This window comes from Heliangelus exortis, chromosome 3 (genome assembly GCF_036169615.1).
Source record: "Heliangelus exortis chromosome 3, bHelExo1.hap1, whole genome shotgun sequence".
NCBI classification, from domain to species: Eukaryota; Metazoa; Chordata; class Aves; order Apodiformes; family Trochilidae; genus Heliangelus; species Heliangelus exortis.
This window is the reverse complement of record NC_092424.1, coordinates 17,264,565-17,278,638: the sequence shown is the minus strand read 5'-3', so window position 1 is coordinate 17,278,638 and position 14,074 is coordinate 17,264,565. Positions and strand designations below refer to the sequence as shown.

The following is a 14,074-nucleotide window of genomic DNA, read 5'->3' as shown; positions in this document are numbered from 1 at the left end:
AGTGTTTCCCTGGGCCTGGCACTCGGGGGTCCCCGGCGGCCCCTGAGATAAGCCGAGTGGAGCAGAAACAGCTGCAGGTCCCTGGGCTGAGGGTGGCGGCTCCGGGAATGTCTTGTGTGCGAGCTGAGGTTCTCCCGCCGGCAGCGCTTGTGGTGAGTGTTACCGCGACGTAGTTATAATTCCTGTGCTCTGTGCTCTTCCCTTACATAGGCGAGAAGAAACTCGGTACGGTGATCACTCCCGATACGTGGAAGGATGGCGCAAGAAACACCACAGGTAACCCTGGCGAGATTTAACACTTGTTTTTCGGGTATCTTAAAGCCAGTTGGTCACCTGAGCTGTCTTGTGATCTTTAGGCTAACATTTGAAACAGCTAATCAGGTTAATTTTTAACTCCTGTAGTTCCCATCCCATGCTAATTTAATGCATTAGGAATCTATTTCTCTTGGCCTTTTTAGGTTTTTTTTTGTCTTTTGGGTTTTTCTGTGTGTGTGGAATGACAATACCCAAAGCACAGTGTAAAGCATTCTGTTGTCCTGTGCATTAATGCTGTGCTATACGTTTTGTCTCTTTGTGCCTGTATTTGCATATGATTAGAGTTGTAAACAAAGCTTTTTACACTATGCCTGGAACTGGGAAACTTATTGCCTTGTGATTTATATTTTTTTTTTAATTCTTTTGGTAGAAAGCGGTGGCCGCAAATTAAACGAGAACAAGGCATTGACCTCAAAGAAGGCAAGGTGAGTATTTCATGCTCATTTTGACTGTAAAAATCAGTTTGCTGCAACTGGTGTTTCTTTCCTGTATTTCTGGGCAATTGCTCGACATACTTAAATAAAAAATTGGTGTGTATTATGACATTTCATTATTTGGCAAAATAATATACATATATATACATATTTCTTGGGTATGGAATTGTAGAGCATGGGCAGCTAATTTACAGCAGTCCTCATGAAATTCATTAAGGCTTGGTTATTTTTCTTTATGTTGGGATGTGGGAAGTTTTTTTTTCCATAATGCAAAAAAGCCTCTCTTCTTGGGGAAAGTGGGAGCTTTTCTGTAGATTTTGTGCAGCCCGTTGTTGTCCCAAAATGAGGTCTATTGACCTGGTGTGCAGTAATCTTGTCTGCACACAGAGTTAAAGGTATTTCTTTATTCCAGTTTTGTGCAGAAAGCTGTGCTAGGTGGTAAATTCACAAAGCTAGCACAACCCTTGCAGAAAGCTATTGAATATTTACTTCATTCAGCAAGTGTCAAGATCCACCTTTATTTACACTTACAGGTTAATAACTTATCACTATCAGTCTCATTGGTTAATTATACTCCTTGCTTCTTTTTAAAGGTGCAGTGTTCTTTTTAATTAAGGCAGGCATTCAGTCAGGAGTGGTGTTAATTGAGAAGGGGTCATTTCTTGAGTCTGTGGTCTCGATCTCTCATTGCCCTCTTTAGTTTCTGTTGAGTTCTGCTGACTTTATGCCTTGTGGCATGTTTTCTTCTTAATCTCTTGAAGTGGAGCCTCTAAAGATAAATGGTTATTGAGGTAGACAAGCTAGAGTCCTCTTACCCCAGTTCTTGTTATTCCTGTAACTCTTCAAGGCTGTTATCCAGGCCTTTAGCAGCTTCTGGTATTCCTTAACAATCTTCCCTTTGTCATCACTGCTAGAAATAATCCTTGTATGTCCCTTTACTAAGTTGTAGTTTTGCTGGAGTTTCTTGTCTATGCCAGCTGGCCTAGACCTTTTTAGGTTGAAGCAGAGGAAATCCTTTCTTTCAAGGTGTATAAATAAAATTGTTTTCCTCTTTCCCAGGTTTGATCCGTACGGAAAGAACAAATTTGCAATATGTCGGATTTGTAAGAGTTCTGTCCATCAGCCAGGGTCTCACTATTGTCAAGGGTGTGCCTATAAAAAAGGTGAGTTGTACCAAGTACTAGATTATCCTAGTTTGGTTTGAAATTAGAGAGCAAGTGGAACAGTTTAACTTGTCTCACCCTAGAGGGAGAAGGCTGAGATGAGGTTTAATTGCTTTCTTCTACTACTGGTAGGAAGGTGCAGAGAAGACAGAATCAGACTTTTCTGAGGTTTACAGTAACAGCATAAGAGATGATGTACACAGGTTAGAATGTGGAAAATTCTAATCACATGCAAGGAAAGCAATTTTCACTGTTAGAGTAGTCAAATACTGCAATAACAGGGACCCACAGAGGTTGTGGAATCTCTTAAGGGAGTTATTCAGAGCTTGACTTGAAAAGCTGTGAGCAAGCTTCATCTGGTTTGGCTGTGTTTTGAGTATGGTGAGACCAGAGAGTTGGGAGTTCCTTTCCCACCTAAGTAATTCCAAGAATCTGCTTCTTTTAGAATGTTTTGGTACCTAAAGTAGTAGAAATGGAAGAATAACAGTGAGTTTAATCTTGGCAGTTGCTTAGGCAATGGTTTGATTTTATCTTAGATTTTTTTTAAAATTAGATTTTTGTAGAACTCTATAGCTTGTTGCCATCCCTTTTCCACACTCTTCTTCCTTCTCTTTTTTTTGTAATAGCTAAATCTGAAAAGCTATACTGTGCTGTCAAACAAAAATCCAAACCCACCCAAAAGAAGGACAAACAAAAAAAAAATCTCCAAACCAAAAACCAAACACCCCAGACATCACCCCCCTTAAAAATCCCCAACCAACCAAAAACCCACAGAAAACCAAGAATCCAACTTCTGATCTTGGTAAAGTGATAGGCTGGCTTACCTGAAGTAGAAGTCCTGGGAAATAGAAGGTAAAGGTAGAAAAAGAAAATTGAGTTGTAAAATCAGTTAAGAAAGTATCTCTGGAGGCAAATGATGCTCATGGTTGTCTTTTATCTCCCTGTATTCTTATGCATTCAGTGGTTCAGCCATTTCTCTGGACCAGTTGTGAACATGCTTGATACGTTCTGTGCCAAGTTTGGTATAAGTTGAAACTGAAAAAAGAAAAAGAACATAATGGTCATTCCTAGAAAGCAAGATACTGCATTGTGCAATACCTAATACATAAAATCTTTCTGTACTTACAAGTTATGTGTGAATGACTGCACTGAAATTCTGCTTATACCTTGAGTTCCTATCTCCCATATTCAGAATAAGCCTTCAGTATTGTTAAAAACTGTTCAGAAATTCCTGAGGGGGGAAAAAAATATCCATTTGAAGCAAATTTGGTGGAGAGCCTTAAGGATATGAAACTTTTACTAGTGTAGTGACACTGAGTAGGTAAGCAGAAGGGCTGAAACTTTTAGTTCCTGGAGGGGAAAAAAAGCAACATGAACTCAGTTACAATACTGATACTGAGGAATCCACATAGCACACAGAAATGGGGTGAACCAATTGTTAGATGCAGAGCTACAACTTACCAGTAGTAAATTTTGTTTATTAAATTAATTTGTTCTAGAAATGCATACTGTGTCACTGAGTCAGTGGTTTAGCAGCCTGCTGTGGGAGGGTTGCCTTTTCTAGTTGCTACCTGCTCACCAGATGGCTGCCTGAATCCCTTATGGTAGAACTTTATTCTCTTTCTTAAACCTATGTCTGGTCTGGGTGGGCTTCAGGATATTTTGTTTTCAGCTTGTCTATCCTTCCACAATGAATCTGGCTTGTTCATAAAATGCAGAACTCAAGGTGCTTTGGGCTCTAGTTCTAACCACCAAAGATGCAGTTGTGGTGTGTTTCTTGAAGCAAATGCAGTTTGTGGCTTCATGCTTCAGTTGTTGCATATCTTAAAGTCAGAGGCAATCTAGAGATAATTACCCCACAATTGAGTATCTGAAATGAACAGCCTGTGGGCTGCATTTTGCTCCTCAAGGTAAATCATGTGGCACATTTGCTGCTGTTCTCTTTCCTAAAGGACTCTGCTACGTGTCCAGTCACGTGGTGTCAATATATGAAAGCACAGGATTTGGAGAGAATTAACAAGAGCTTCTCACTTGACATTTTTTTGTCTGCTGATGGATGGTCTTGTAAAATGAGACATTTCCCTACCAGATAAAAGTTCTAGTACCCTTTCTGGCTTTAGAAGAAGAGGGAAGCATGGAGTTAACCTGTTCCTTTGCCCGTGCAGAGCTTGTGTACTTTTTGCCACTCAAGTCTTCTGAGCTGCCCCTCTGCATTTAGGTCAGAGTCCTCTGGGACATCAGTGGGCATCTGCACTTCAGATCTCAAGTGTTCTTAGTGTCCATCGTTTCTCACTTCTTCTACTCTATATATAATTCTGTAAAAACATGTTCTTCTCAACTTAGTCAGTTGTCTGAAGGTCCACACCTTTGAATTTCATACTTAGGAGTCAGTTTGTTGGTGACTGTATTTTCCTAGTTTAGCTACTTCCTGTCTGTCTCATGCCTCATTTTTATAGTTTAAATGAGTTTAATCACTGTTTTTACTTGTCTTCCTTTTCTGGCTCTCTTCCGGTATTCCATAAAGTTATAGAGGCTTTGGGCAGTGATGTGAACCATGACACTCTCAAAATAAAGCTTTTTTTTTTTTTAAGTAGCAGTATTACACATATGCTGCAAATACTAATTTGTATTACAAGTTGTTATTATTCTGAATTCACAATGTCTGGTGAGAAAATGCTCTGTCATTGAGAGCTCATTGAAAAAAATAGTCTTTACAAAGACATAGCAACTGTTTTTTGAAGGAAAACTTATGATTTTAAAATAATTTACACACCTTTTGTGTGCTTATAGGCATCTGCTCAATGTGTGGCAAGAAGGTCTTGGATACGAAGAACTACAAGCAAACGTCTGTCTAAGTGTATCGATTAGTCTTTTTATCAACTTTTAACTTCTGTGTCTTTGTAAATTTATTTGTGAATATTACTTTCTGGAAGATAATAGATTTGCTTGGAATGAGATGGGAGGTAAAGACAGCCTTATTGTTTGTCTAGAAATGCACTTAATTGATTTTTGTTGTTTTAGCACTAATGATAGGCAAAAGAATTGGTTTGCGGGAGCTGATACAGTTTATAGTGAAGGAGGAGATAATTCTAGTGGATAGGTTTGAAACTATGTTACCATCATAACACAGTTCTTAAACACTTTATTCTTCTGCTGTATCCTTGAGTCTCCTACTCCTATAATAGTGTTTTATAGATGTATAAAATATCAGCTTGTATCACCTCATTAAAGTAGTATCTTCATTTAATTCTATACTTATGAGTATTTGTAATTATTCTGACCCCAGACTATTACGTCTTTCCCTCTTAGTTGTTCAGCTTCACAGATTTTAGTGCAATTATGCTCTTGGATTTTCTTACTTCTGGCAGTACAGTTGGTTCAATCATAAACAGTTAAAAGTAATGAAATCTAACTTGTTACCCTGCCAGTTCTTACCTTTGCAGGAAGGCTGACTAGCTATTCCCTTGTTAGCCTCTGAGGAAGGAGGCTTTTCATATGGCATCTGGTGGCCCAAGGCAATAAAATAATGAGCATCAATTTCTAATGCCACATCTCAGTGTCATGATTTCCTATGTCTGGCTTTTTAATACTTGGTTTGAAATTGGCTCTCGGATTCTATGATTTGCTTATGTATGTGTCACTTTTGAAAGATCAAAACAGGCTGCCTTCTCTTAAGTATTGGTTTGATCTAAGAGGTGAAGTGAGCCTCTCTAAAAGTGAGAGGCTGATCATGGCTCTGCATTTCTTTTGTCCTTCCATTATTTTGTACAAAAGAGAACAATTTTTCTTTCGGTGAGTAAGAAGTGTTCACTGCATGTATCTTAAGGGAAAAGAATGGTACTCTTAATTCACCGTGGGGGTTTAACTAGACCTATTTAAGCCTTTACTTCTCCCAGCAGTCTCCTCTTGGCAATCTGGTATGCTTTTGCAACTTACTTTCAACTGTAACAGAAAAACTATCAATGGAAATTTCCCTATGAATAGATAGTTGGATTTCGGTTTTCTTTTGTTCTCAGGTCTGTTACTGAGACAGCTGCACGACTAATTGAGACTGAAAAATTGCTTTTCTCTCTGTGTTAGTGAGAGAAAAGAAATAATACTGTATATATAGTGATTTTATTTGCTCTTAGCTCCTGCCATGCTGTGGTTGTGCTGTAAGTTGCCCTCTAAAAGGGGTTTCCTGACATTCCCTGACACCCTTAACTAGCCATTATTGAACATTTGAACCCAAAATTTGTTGTTCCAGATGTTTTGACATCTTGTACTTGCTAAAATGATAATTCTTTTCAGCATGCTATACTTACTAAGAAGCTTTGTCAGTATAGTGGAATGAGCTGGATCCCCCAAAAGAAGAAAGAAATGCTGCTGCTTCCCATGTTAAAAGCTTCACCTACCTTAATTGAATGGAGGTACCTGGACTTGCTGGTGATTGCAGCCTGCAAGCTTATTTCCATTTGTGCTTCCAAACACATCAAGGAATTCTAATACTAGTGTACATCTCTTTTGCACATCCTCTGTGTGGATGAAAAGAAAATGTCTATAACTGGCTTCAATTTTTGCAGAAGGTGCTTGTCAGCAGAGGGTGTGGCACTTTGAGGTGGCAGATTGTCCAATACTCTTCAGGTTGGGTGAAGAACCTATGGGTGTGTTCTAGAAGATTACTTCTCACTATTTTGTGAATAAAACTTGCCTTCCTAAATCTTTCTTGCCTTCCTATATCTTTCTTCCCAAATCTTACCAATACCTCTATTTCTGAAGCTTGACTGGGTAGTTCTTGAATACATAGTAAATATTCAAAATATATATTTAAATATTTACTCTAAATATTGGCACTGAATGAGCTCTTATCTCATTTGTAACTTATTTAAGAACATCAGGTATTAAATTATATATTCCTTTCTAATAATTATTTTGTGAATAGAGCTTTTATGTACCTCTGTCCTATTACTGGGCAGCTGCTTTTGCATGTTAGAATGTATTTTTATTGGAAAAAGAGGGCAGCTTTTGTGTTGGTTTTCTGGATTTTTAAATTAATGTTTACAAAGAGTGATTTGTTGTTTTAGAGGCTTGTACATGCTTGGGATTGTCCATCTGTAGCTCTCAAACTTTCTTAACCTGCTGAGAGGTTCAGTTCCTGAGATCTGTAAAACTTGCCAAGCTACTGGTCAACTTTCAGAAAAGCCTGTTTTCTGAGCAGTGTTTTGGACACCTTGTGCTTTAATTTTAGATCACAAGCCCTCTCCTGCACTCTGAGGTGCACCACAGAAAAGAAGCACTTATAAGTTAGCTCTTAAACTTATCTATACCTTCTGTGTAATGGAGTTGTAATATAAAAGCATTTTCATTGATACTAAAGATTTCTTGCTAGCATGGGATGCCTTTCCTGAGGCAGTGAAAAAAAAAATTAAAAATCTATAATGGAAAGTTGCCATTTTGTTCAATGTACTGAGAAGAACACATTAATATTCCCAGGTGATCAGACTGCCCTCTATATCCCAGGTTATGTAAGAGATTTGTACTGCCAAATCTAGTAGGATTAGAATTTTCCTCAGTACTGCTGAATTCCTGCACTGTCCTTGCTGTTTCTGCATATTCATTGGCCAGAGCTATTACTGTGCCAAGGATAAACAACATTTTGATGCAGATTATAGAGAGAAAAGAACAGATTATCTATAAAAATGTTACTGTGTCTGTAGCAGACAGACAGATGAAAATTGAAGTGGAACTGTTGATGGTTGTATCAGAGTGTTCTTGCATTCTTATTGGGTATGGTTGTGGGGTTTTTTAATTTTTTAAAATTTTATTTTATTTTTATTTATTAAAGCTGTTCTTTCTGCTGCAGAAGCTGGAGAAAAGACCATCTAGGACAGTCACTTGCCAATACTGTTTCAAAGCATCAGGACTATTTTAATTGTTTACTTTTAGAAATATGTCATGTTTTTTCACCTGCTAAGGTTATTCTGTTCCTTAATCACCAGAATGATATCAGTAAAGACTTTGTCTTATATACATGCATGTCAGCAACCACTTTGCATTCAGTTTTTCTTGAGAATAGCTCAGACTTACACCAAAATCTCTTATTTAGCAAAATAAGAGACAGATTTCAGATGCTAAGTTTGCACCTACATTCTTGTTATGATATCACTCCATGGTGCACAAATATTGCACAAATATTCCAGTTCTGTATGAGCTGAACATCACTCTACACAGAAACATTTAGGTCAGGACCCTCTGCAAATATCACCATCATAAATTCTGGGCAAGGTTGACTGGTGCTTTCTTACTACCAGTGGACGTAAGATGTGCAAAAATTTTAAAAATAATAGATTGAAGTAAAGAGCTGCTTGAAGCAGCTCAATCAACCGTCTTGCTGTGTTTTCCTAACACAAAGCTCTAAGTTTGCCAGATGTAGAAGGAATCCCCAGCATGAGAGACTCATTATTCATTGGAAGACAAAAGAGCAGCAGCTCTGGTTCCTTACATCTTATATGGCAAAACTTAGTTTGTGATAGTGCCTCTACACTGGGAATTAGATTCTGGGGCTAATAAAATCTTTTTTGAAAAACTCTCAAAGAATTATTTTCCCTATATTGAAACTGGGCTTCCTGATCTCCTATAAATATGTATGGCCTAAAGATGGGCCCTTTCTGTTATTTGTTTTGAATGTTGGAGGATCTAAGAGTGGTTTTTGGGATGTTACTGGCCAGTCACTGATTTACCAGTAGCTTGATAAAACTATGCTCTGTGGGCAGTGGTTCAGCATGGGATCATGCAGGCATGTCTTCTGCTTACCAGATCACTGGTTTAGAAAAAAAATGTGGCAGGATGCAAAACACAATATGGGTGGCAGGAAAACATAGCTTGAATATCATGAGAGAATGAACACATTGCTGCATCACAGCTGAAGTTTGCTATTAAGCAGAAATATTTTTGGTTTCCCAATCAGCAGAACTAGTTGGACAATCTGATGAGGCATGATGAGAATATTCAGTATTAACAGCCGTTTCTTTTAATGAGGATTATAAATGTGCCCCATGTGAAGACCAGTTGGTTTTGAGCTGCCTGTCTTGCTCCCAGACATCTGCCTCTATGGAAGAAGTTATCATCTGAAATTCATCAGAAACTGGCTTTTCATAACTTTCATGGGTGGGGGCCATGGTTGACTTTGCAGAACTTGCATGAAGTATGCACGAGTTCATCATGTCTGGGTAACACCTGCAGAAAATGAGAGTTCTCTGTTGACAAGGAGTGCTTACTTCACTCACTAAGGGTAAGAGGAACAGATTTGTTGAAGGAACCTGAAAGAATTTGTTTGAAATCTTGCCAAGAAGCTGAAGGAAGAGCTGAGAGGAGTATTTTCCATGTGGGTATTGCTGTTAAAGTTTACTCTTATGTGGTTCATGAAGACACTTTATGAATACTTTTTTTTTTTTTTGCCTTGCTGCCATATATTTGCCATAAATAGCAAGTAGGTTTATCAGGCACCACTGAATCGATGGCCAAATAACTACCTAATTAAGGAGACATTCCCAGATTGGCTTCTAGTAGAAGACTTCTAGAAATGTCTCCTTCCTTTCTGTCTCTCCCTTTGCACTGAACTTACTAATGTTAGTGATTCATTAAGCATAAACACTTGCAATATGCTCATCTACCATGTGGTGATGGGAAAACAAATGCTGAAGTTTGGGGTTTTTCTCCCTTAGCATGGTTGTAGTACTTAAATCTTAGTGGTGTTAACTGTTTTGGGTCACACAGACAGTTTCTACTGGCTAGAGGGTCTTGCCACCAGCATCTTAAGTATGTTGCTATCAGTCCAGTCTTCAGGAAAGCAATCCTTGCTATTAATTCTGTGGTACTCCTTGGTACTCTTTTTGCTGCCATAGAATATAAAGAGTGGTCAGCAAGGTATTATGGTATGTGAAGAAAAAAAAGATTTTTAAAGACTGTTGCATTCATTTGAAAAGAGAAAACTTAAAAGGTCTGTATGGATAAACAAGGAGCACTTGGACAAACTCAGACATAAAAAGGAAGCCTGCAAAGGATGGAATCAAGGACAATTAGCCTGGGAGAAATACAGAGAAGTTGTCTGAGCAGCCAGGGATTAGGTTAGAAAAAATTGAGCCCTGAACAAATTAAATTTGCCCAGGGACACCAAAGACAACAGGAAGAGCTTATTATATACATGTTTCAGTGATAAAAGAAAGACTAGAGAAAATGTGAGCCCCCTCTGAAAAGAAAGGAGACACATGGTTACCCAGCATATGGAAAAAGATGAAGTATGTGATGACTTTTTTGCCTCAGTCTTTATTGGCAAAAGCTCAAGGCACAGCCTGAGTGTTTTCAGGGACACAAGTTTGTTTTCTGTAAGCTTTGTTAGTGACTAGGATGACTTGTTTTGATTCCTTGTGTTTGGGTGAGTAGGTCATTTTAGGGTTTTTTTAGGTTCATTTAGGGTCATTTTAGGTTCCAGGTACTAAAATGTTAGTGTGGCATTATGCTGAGTACAGTGAGAGAACACCTTGTCTGCTGTTTGTTGGGTAGCTATGAATTAAATAACTTTAACAAGAATTTTAGGAAACTGCAAGGTTCTAACGAGGTGAGAGCAAACTGAAATAGCAGTTTCTCTTGTATGATTCTCCAAACACAACACAAACATACCACATATGGTAACCAGCATCTGGCAATTGTTTTTACTGTTAGTGCCCTCAAACTGTGCTTCAAAATCTGTTTCCATTTAATTTTTGATCAGTAGGAGAAAATTCTTCCTTGGGTTTTGGATTTTCCTGCAAGGCTGCAAGAATGATGCTGGTGACTGTCCTGCTGCTTGTCAACACTGAGCAACACTGCCATATATATATATATTTATATATATATATATATATATATATATATATATGTTCACAAAGTGATTTGTAACATGTTCAGCCATAGCTTAATATTCTAAAGTATAAGTCTGAATAAAAGTTCACAGGAGTATCATTCTTAACTTATGAGAACAGCTCTGAAATGAAGTGGTGTTTTTCAGTAGTTGATATTTAAACATACTTCGATTAATCAGAAAAACAACTGTGTATGTCTCTTTCTTATAAGAATGATCTGCCGTTTCTCTCTAGAATGGAGTAATATCAAGTAACTGAGCTCTTGTGCTAGAAGCATTGCTTCAATGCTTTGGAAAGCCAGTAAGTGTAGTGCTGATGAGGAGTACTGGGCTGGCAGCTCTCTAAAGCTCTGAGTATTTAAGTGAATGTAAATCATTGTACAACACCATATGGAATCTGATTAAAAATTATTTAGACATCCAAACCTATTTATAGTATCTTGTATGCTAGTTGGCATTATGAAATTCTTCATAGAATTCTCTCAAAATATTTTGGACTTTTTTAATTTTATTTTTATTACTCATCCTCTTCTGCAGTTTAGAACATGTGACTGTTGTGGCAGTTCTGGGGTGCATTCAAAGAAGGCATTAGGGGCTCCCACTCCTCTTGGCACGAGCCAGTGAAGCACATGCCTCACATTCTGCTGTTCAGCTATGGTTGAACCTGTTTGCTCCTTCCCTCCAGCCCAGTCTTTAGGCCAATGTAACAACAGCACCCGCTTACTTTAAACCATGTAGTTTATAAATATAGTTGCTAACTTCTAATATCAGCATATGAAAACCACTGCTTTTTCTGTGAGACGTGTTAGCCAAAACAAAGAGGTCGTATTTTACCAGTGTGATCTATTTCTAGTGCATTATCAGCCTTGCTGTCACAACTATAAAGCAGCTTCCAGTATCACAGTGTGTGAATTGCAGTTCAGAGTCCAGTAGAAATACAGTAGGGTCACTGGCAAACATTTTTATTATTTATAACTTTTTGGTATATAGTCCATTTTTCAAGTGTAGGGAGTATGCTCATTATTTAATAGCTTCAGCTCCCCCAAAAGAAGAGCTTCTCACTTGTGAGACATCTTTTGTTTATCCAGAAAGAGGCACCAGTCTGAAAGTTACAGGTATCCCTGATTTCCTTGCAACACTGGCCTGGCAAGCAGAGCCATCAGCACCTGCCAGTAAAATATGTACACTTGATGGATCTTAACTGAGCAGATCACAGAATCTGCTCTTCAGAGACACCTTAGTTTCCTGCCAAGTCCCTTCCCACTGAGAAGTCTGGGCAATAGGAAAGTATTTGCAGAATGCTCGTGAAATAGCAGAGGCTATTTCAGTTCAGGGTGAGGTGCCAGCTCCTCAATTAAGTAGCTCTCACATAGAACATTGTCCTGCCAATCTCCTTCTGCTTGTAGATGATGGCAAGTGTTTTGTGTGCAAGTTTTCAAGAAACTTGATTGGGAAATCCTGCCATGGGATTTCCACAGCATGAAACAATCCTGCCATGAAAAAGCTGCAAATATCTATAGAAACCATAATAAAATCATATTATGTAAATCCTCATTTCATAATAAATAATATTCTGTGATCACTGTCATAATCTTTGTTACTGGTATAAACAAATCACAGGCAACGTCATTGGCACTGTTCCTGTTGTCTGTAAAAGACCCTTGCCTCCTAGGAGAAGGGGAAGGCAATCCCATGACTTGGGATGGAGATGGAGTTTCACCTGTACCTTGCAGCTGCTCCCTGGATGTCTTTCCACTTCTTCAGGTTGTGAGACATGCCAGAGATCTCTGCCAGTTATTTCATGGCTGCGGGGAGGCACAGCACTACCACACTTTCAACACTTCAGGCCTAGCAGTGAAGCTCCTTTCAAGTGGTTCTCAAAATGAGATTTGCCTCTTGCACCTTTAGTGTTCTGCAGATGTGGTTATCTGTATGCATCCCATTTCTTTGCAAGCTCCTGTAGTGTAGCCACGTTCTTCAAAAGTAGTTGATACACACCCGGAAAAAAAAAAAAAAAAAAGGTGGAAGTGCTGAATGACTGTTAGGAGTGATCATAGAAGGAAAGGTGAGATCTAACAAAAGTCAGGATTGAAGAGGATTTCTGTGCCCAGTCTATGGGGTTGCCCAAGGATACAGTGCCATACAGGTGCCAATGAAAATGTAAACTCAGAGTTCTTAAGTTGTGGTCTCCAGGCTTCCTGTTTTCCTATTAATACCAACAGGAAACTCAAAACTGCAACTGAAATTCTGTAAGGGTTGTTCAAAAGGTTGTTCTGTATGTTCAGACATACAAAGTATGATAGTTACTGAGGTAAACAGTGCACATGTGGATGTGCATTGTGGTTGAGATGCTAAGAGGCTGAAAAATTCACTTTCCTCCAATTTTGAAATAGTTACCTTTAACATTGTGAGGGATGGAATGCCCCTGAATAATCATTCAGTTTATGAAGAGAAGGTGACATTTAAATGGAAATTTTGTTTTGACAGGCCTTTTTATTCTGATAGCTAGAAATTTAACCTGATTTTATTCAGCTAATAAAACATTATTTTAATATTCTAAATGTTTTTATCATATTTGAATTCCAATTGGCACCTAAATGTAGCTTAATACTAATCAAGAATCAAAAAGAAATCAACTCTAAGAAGCAGGAACTACCTTTTTTAGCATCATATAATATAGAAATTAGAAATCTGAATAAATGTATGTCATTTTAGATAAGTGCTTGTGTATGTAGAGAATGTGTCTCACTGACTAGCAGAAAGAAGACTCAGTGTAGAGGCTTTATGCTGCTGCAAATGATCACTAGATAGCTAATCAATGAGAATCCAACTTTTTTTGGGAAGTAACAAAACATGGGAATTAAAATGATTAATTATTCAACTCAGGAATTTTCATTTGCCAAATTAAATTGTAACTAAAACAGTGATTCAAAGTATTAATCAGTCCCTTTTGAGGCATCGTTTATGCAGGTCTGGATGACAGTAGGTTTTTTGGTAAGGAAGAAAGAAGGTGTATTTTTGCACATACCTAATGATTCAAGCTCTGAAGGATCTTCATGGAGTAAGTACTGGGGCCAAAACAGTGAAAGCTTAAGCTAAGTGACTAAGATAGAATGTATGGATGAGGGGAAAAGAAAAGGAAATTCTACTGGAGAGAAAAAAAATCACCTTGTTTAGTTAAATGTCATTCTAGCAAATAAATGCAGTAGGAATTTAAGTTGTGAGAGGTTATCAAGATTAAGCCAGAGAATGTAAAATTGGGAATAAGTTTGTCTGATTTTGGG

At 38.1% G+C, this 14,074-nt stretch overlaps 1 protein-coding gene and 1 long non-coding RNA gene across 6 annotated transcripts in view; one reads left to right on the top strand and one right to left on the bottom strand.

Moving 5' to 3' along the window:
• The window catches only part of CRIPT (CXXC repeat containing interactor of PDZ3 domain), a 40,345-nt gene that overhangs the window by 63 nt on the left and 26,208 nt on the right, over positions 1-14,074 (top strand). For 3 of the 4 annotated variants that reach the window (XR_011725009.1, XM_071739431.1, XM_071739429.1), the window contains exons 2-4: positions 211-276; positions 686-740; positions 1,809-1,912. Coding sequence is in view for 3 of the 4 variants with exons in the window: in XM_071739431.1 (XP_071595532.1) it covers positions 211-276; positions 686-740; positions 1,809-1,912 (225 nt within the window). In the remaining variant the exon portion in view is untranslated. Of the gene's footprint in view, positions 1-210; positions 277-685; positions 741-1,808; positions 1,913-4,702; positions 5,165-14,074 lie in introns of those variants that run through there. The other variant, XM_071739432.1, reaches the window with a different exon arrangement.
• On the bottom strand, positions 1,907-12,783 carry LOC139794197 (uncharacterized). 2 transcript variants are annotated; one of them, XR_011725010.1, is made up of 3 exons: positions 12,517-12,783; positions 2,737-2,947; positions 1,907-2,370 (listed from the first exon to the last, which is right to left on the bottom strand). It is a non-coding gene; the product is annotated as an uncharacterized lncRNA (long non-coding RNA). The 2 variants fall into 2 exon arrangements; XR_011725011.1 differs by lacking the exon at positions 12,517-12,783 and adding an exon at positions 3,039-3,152.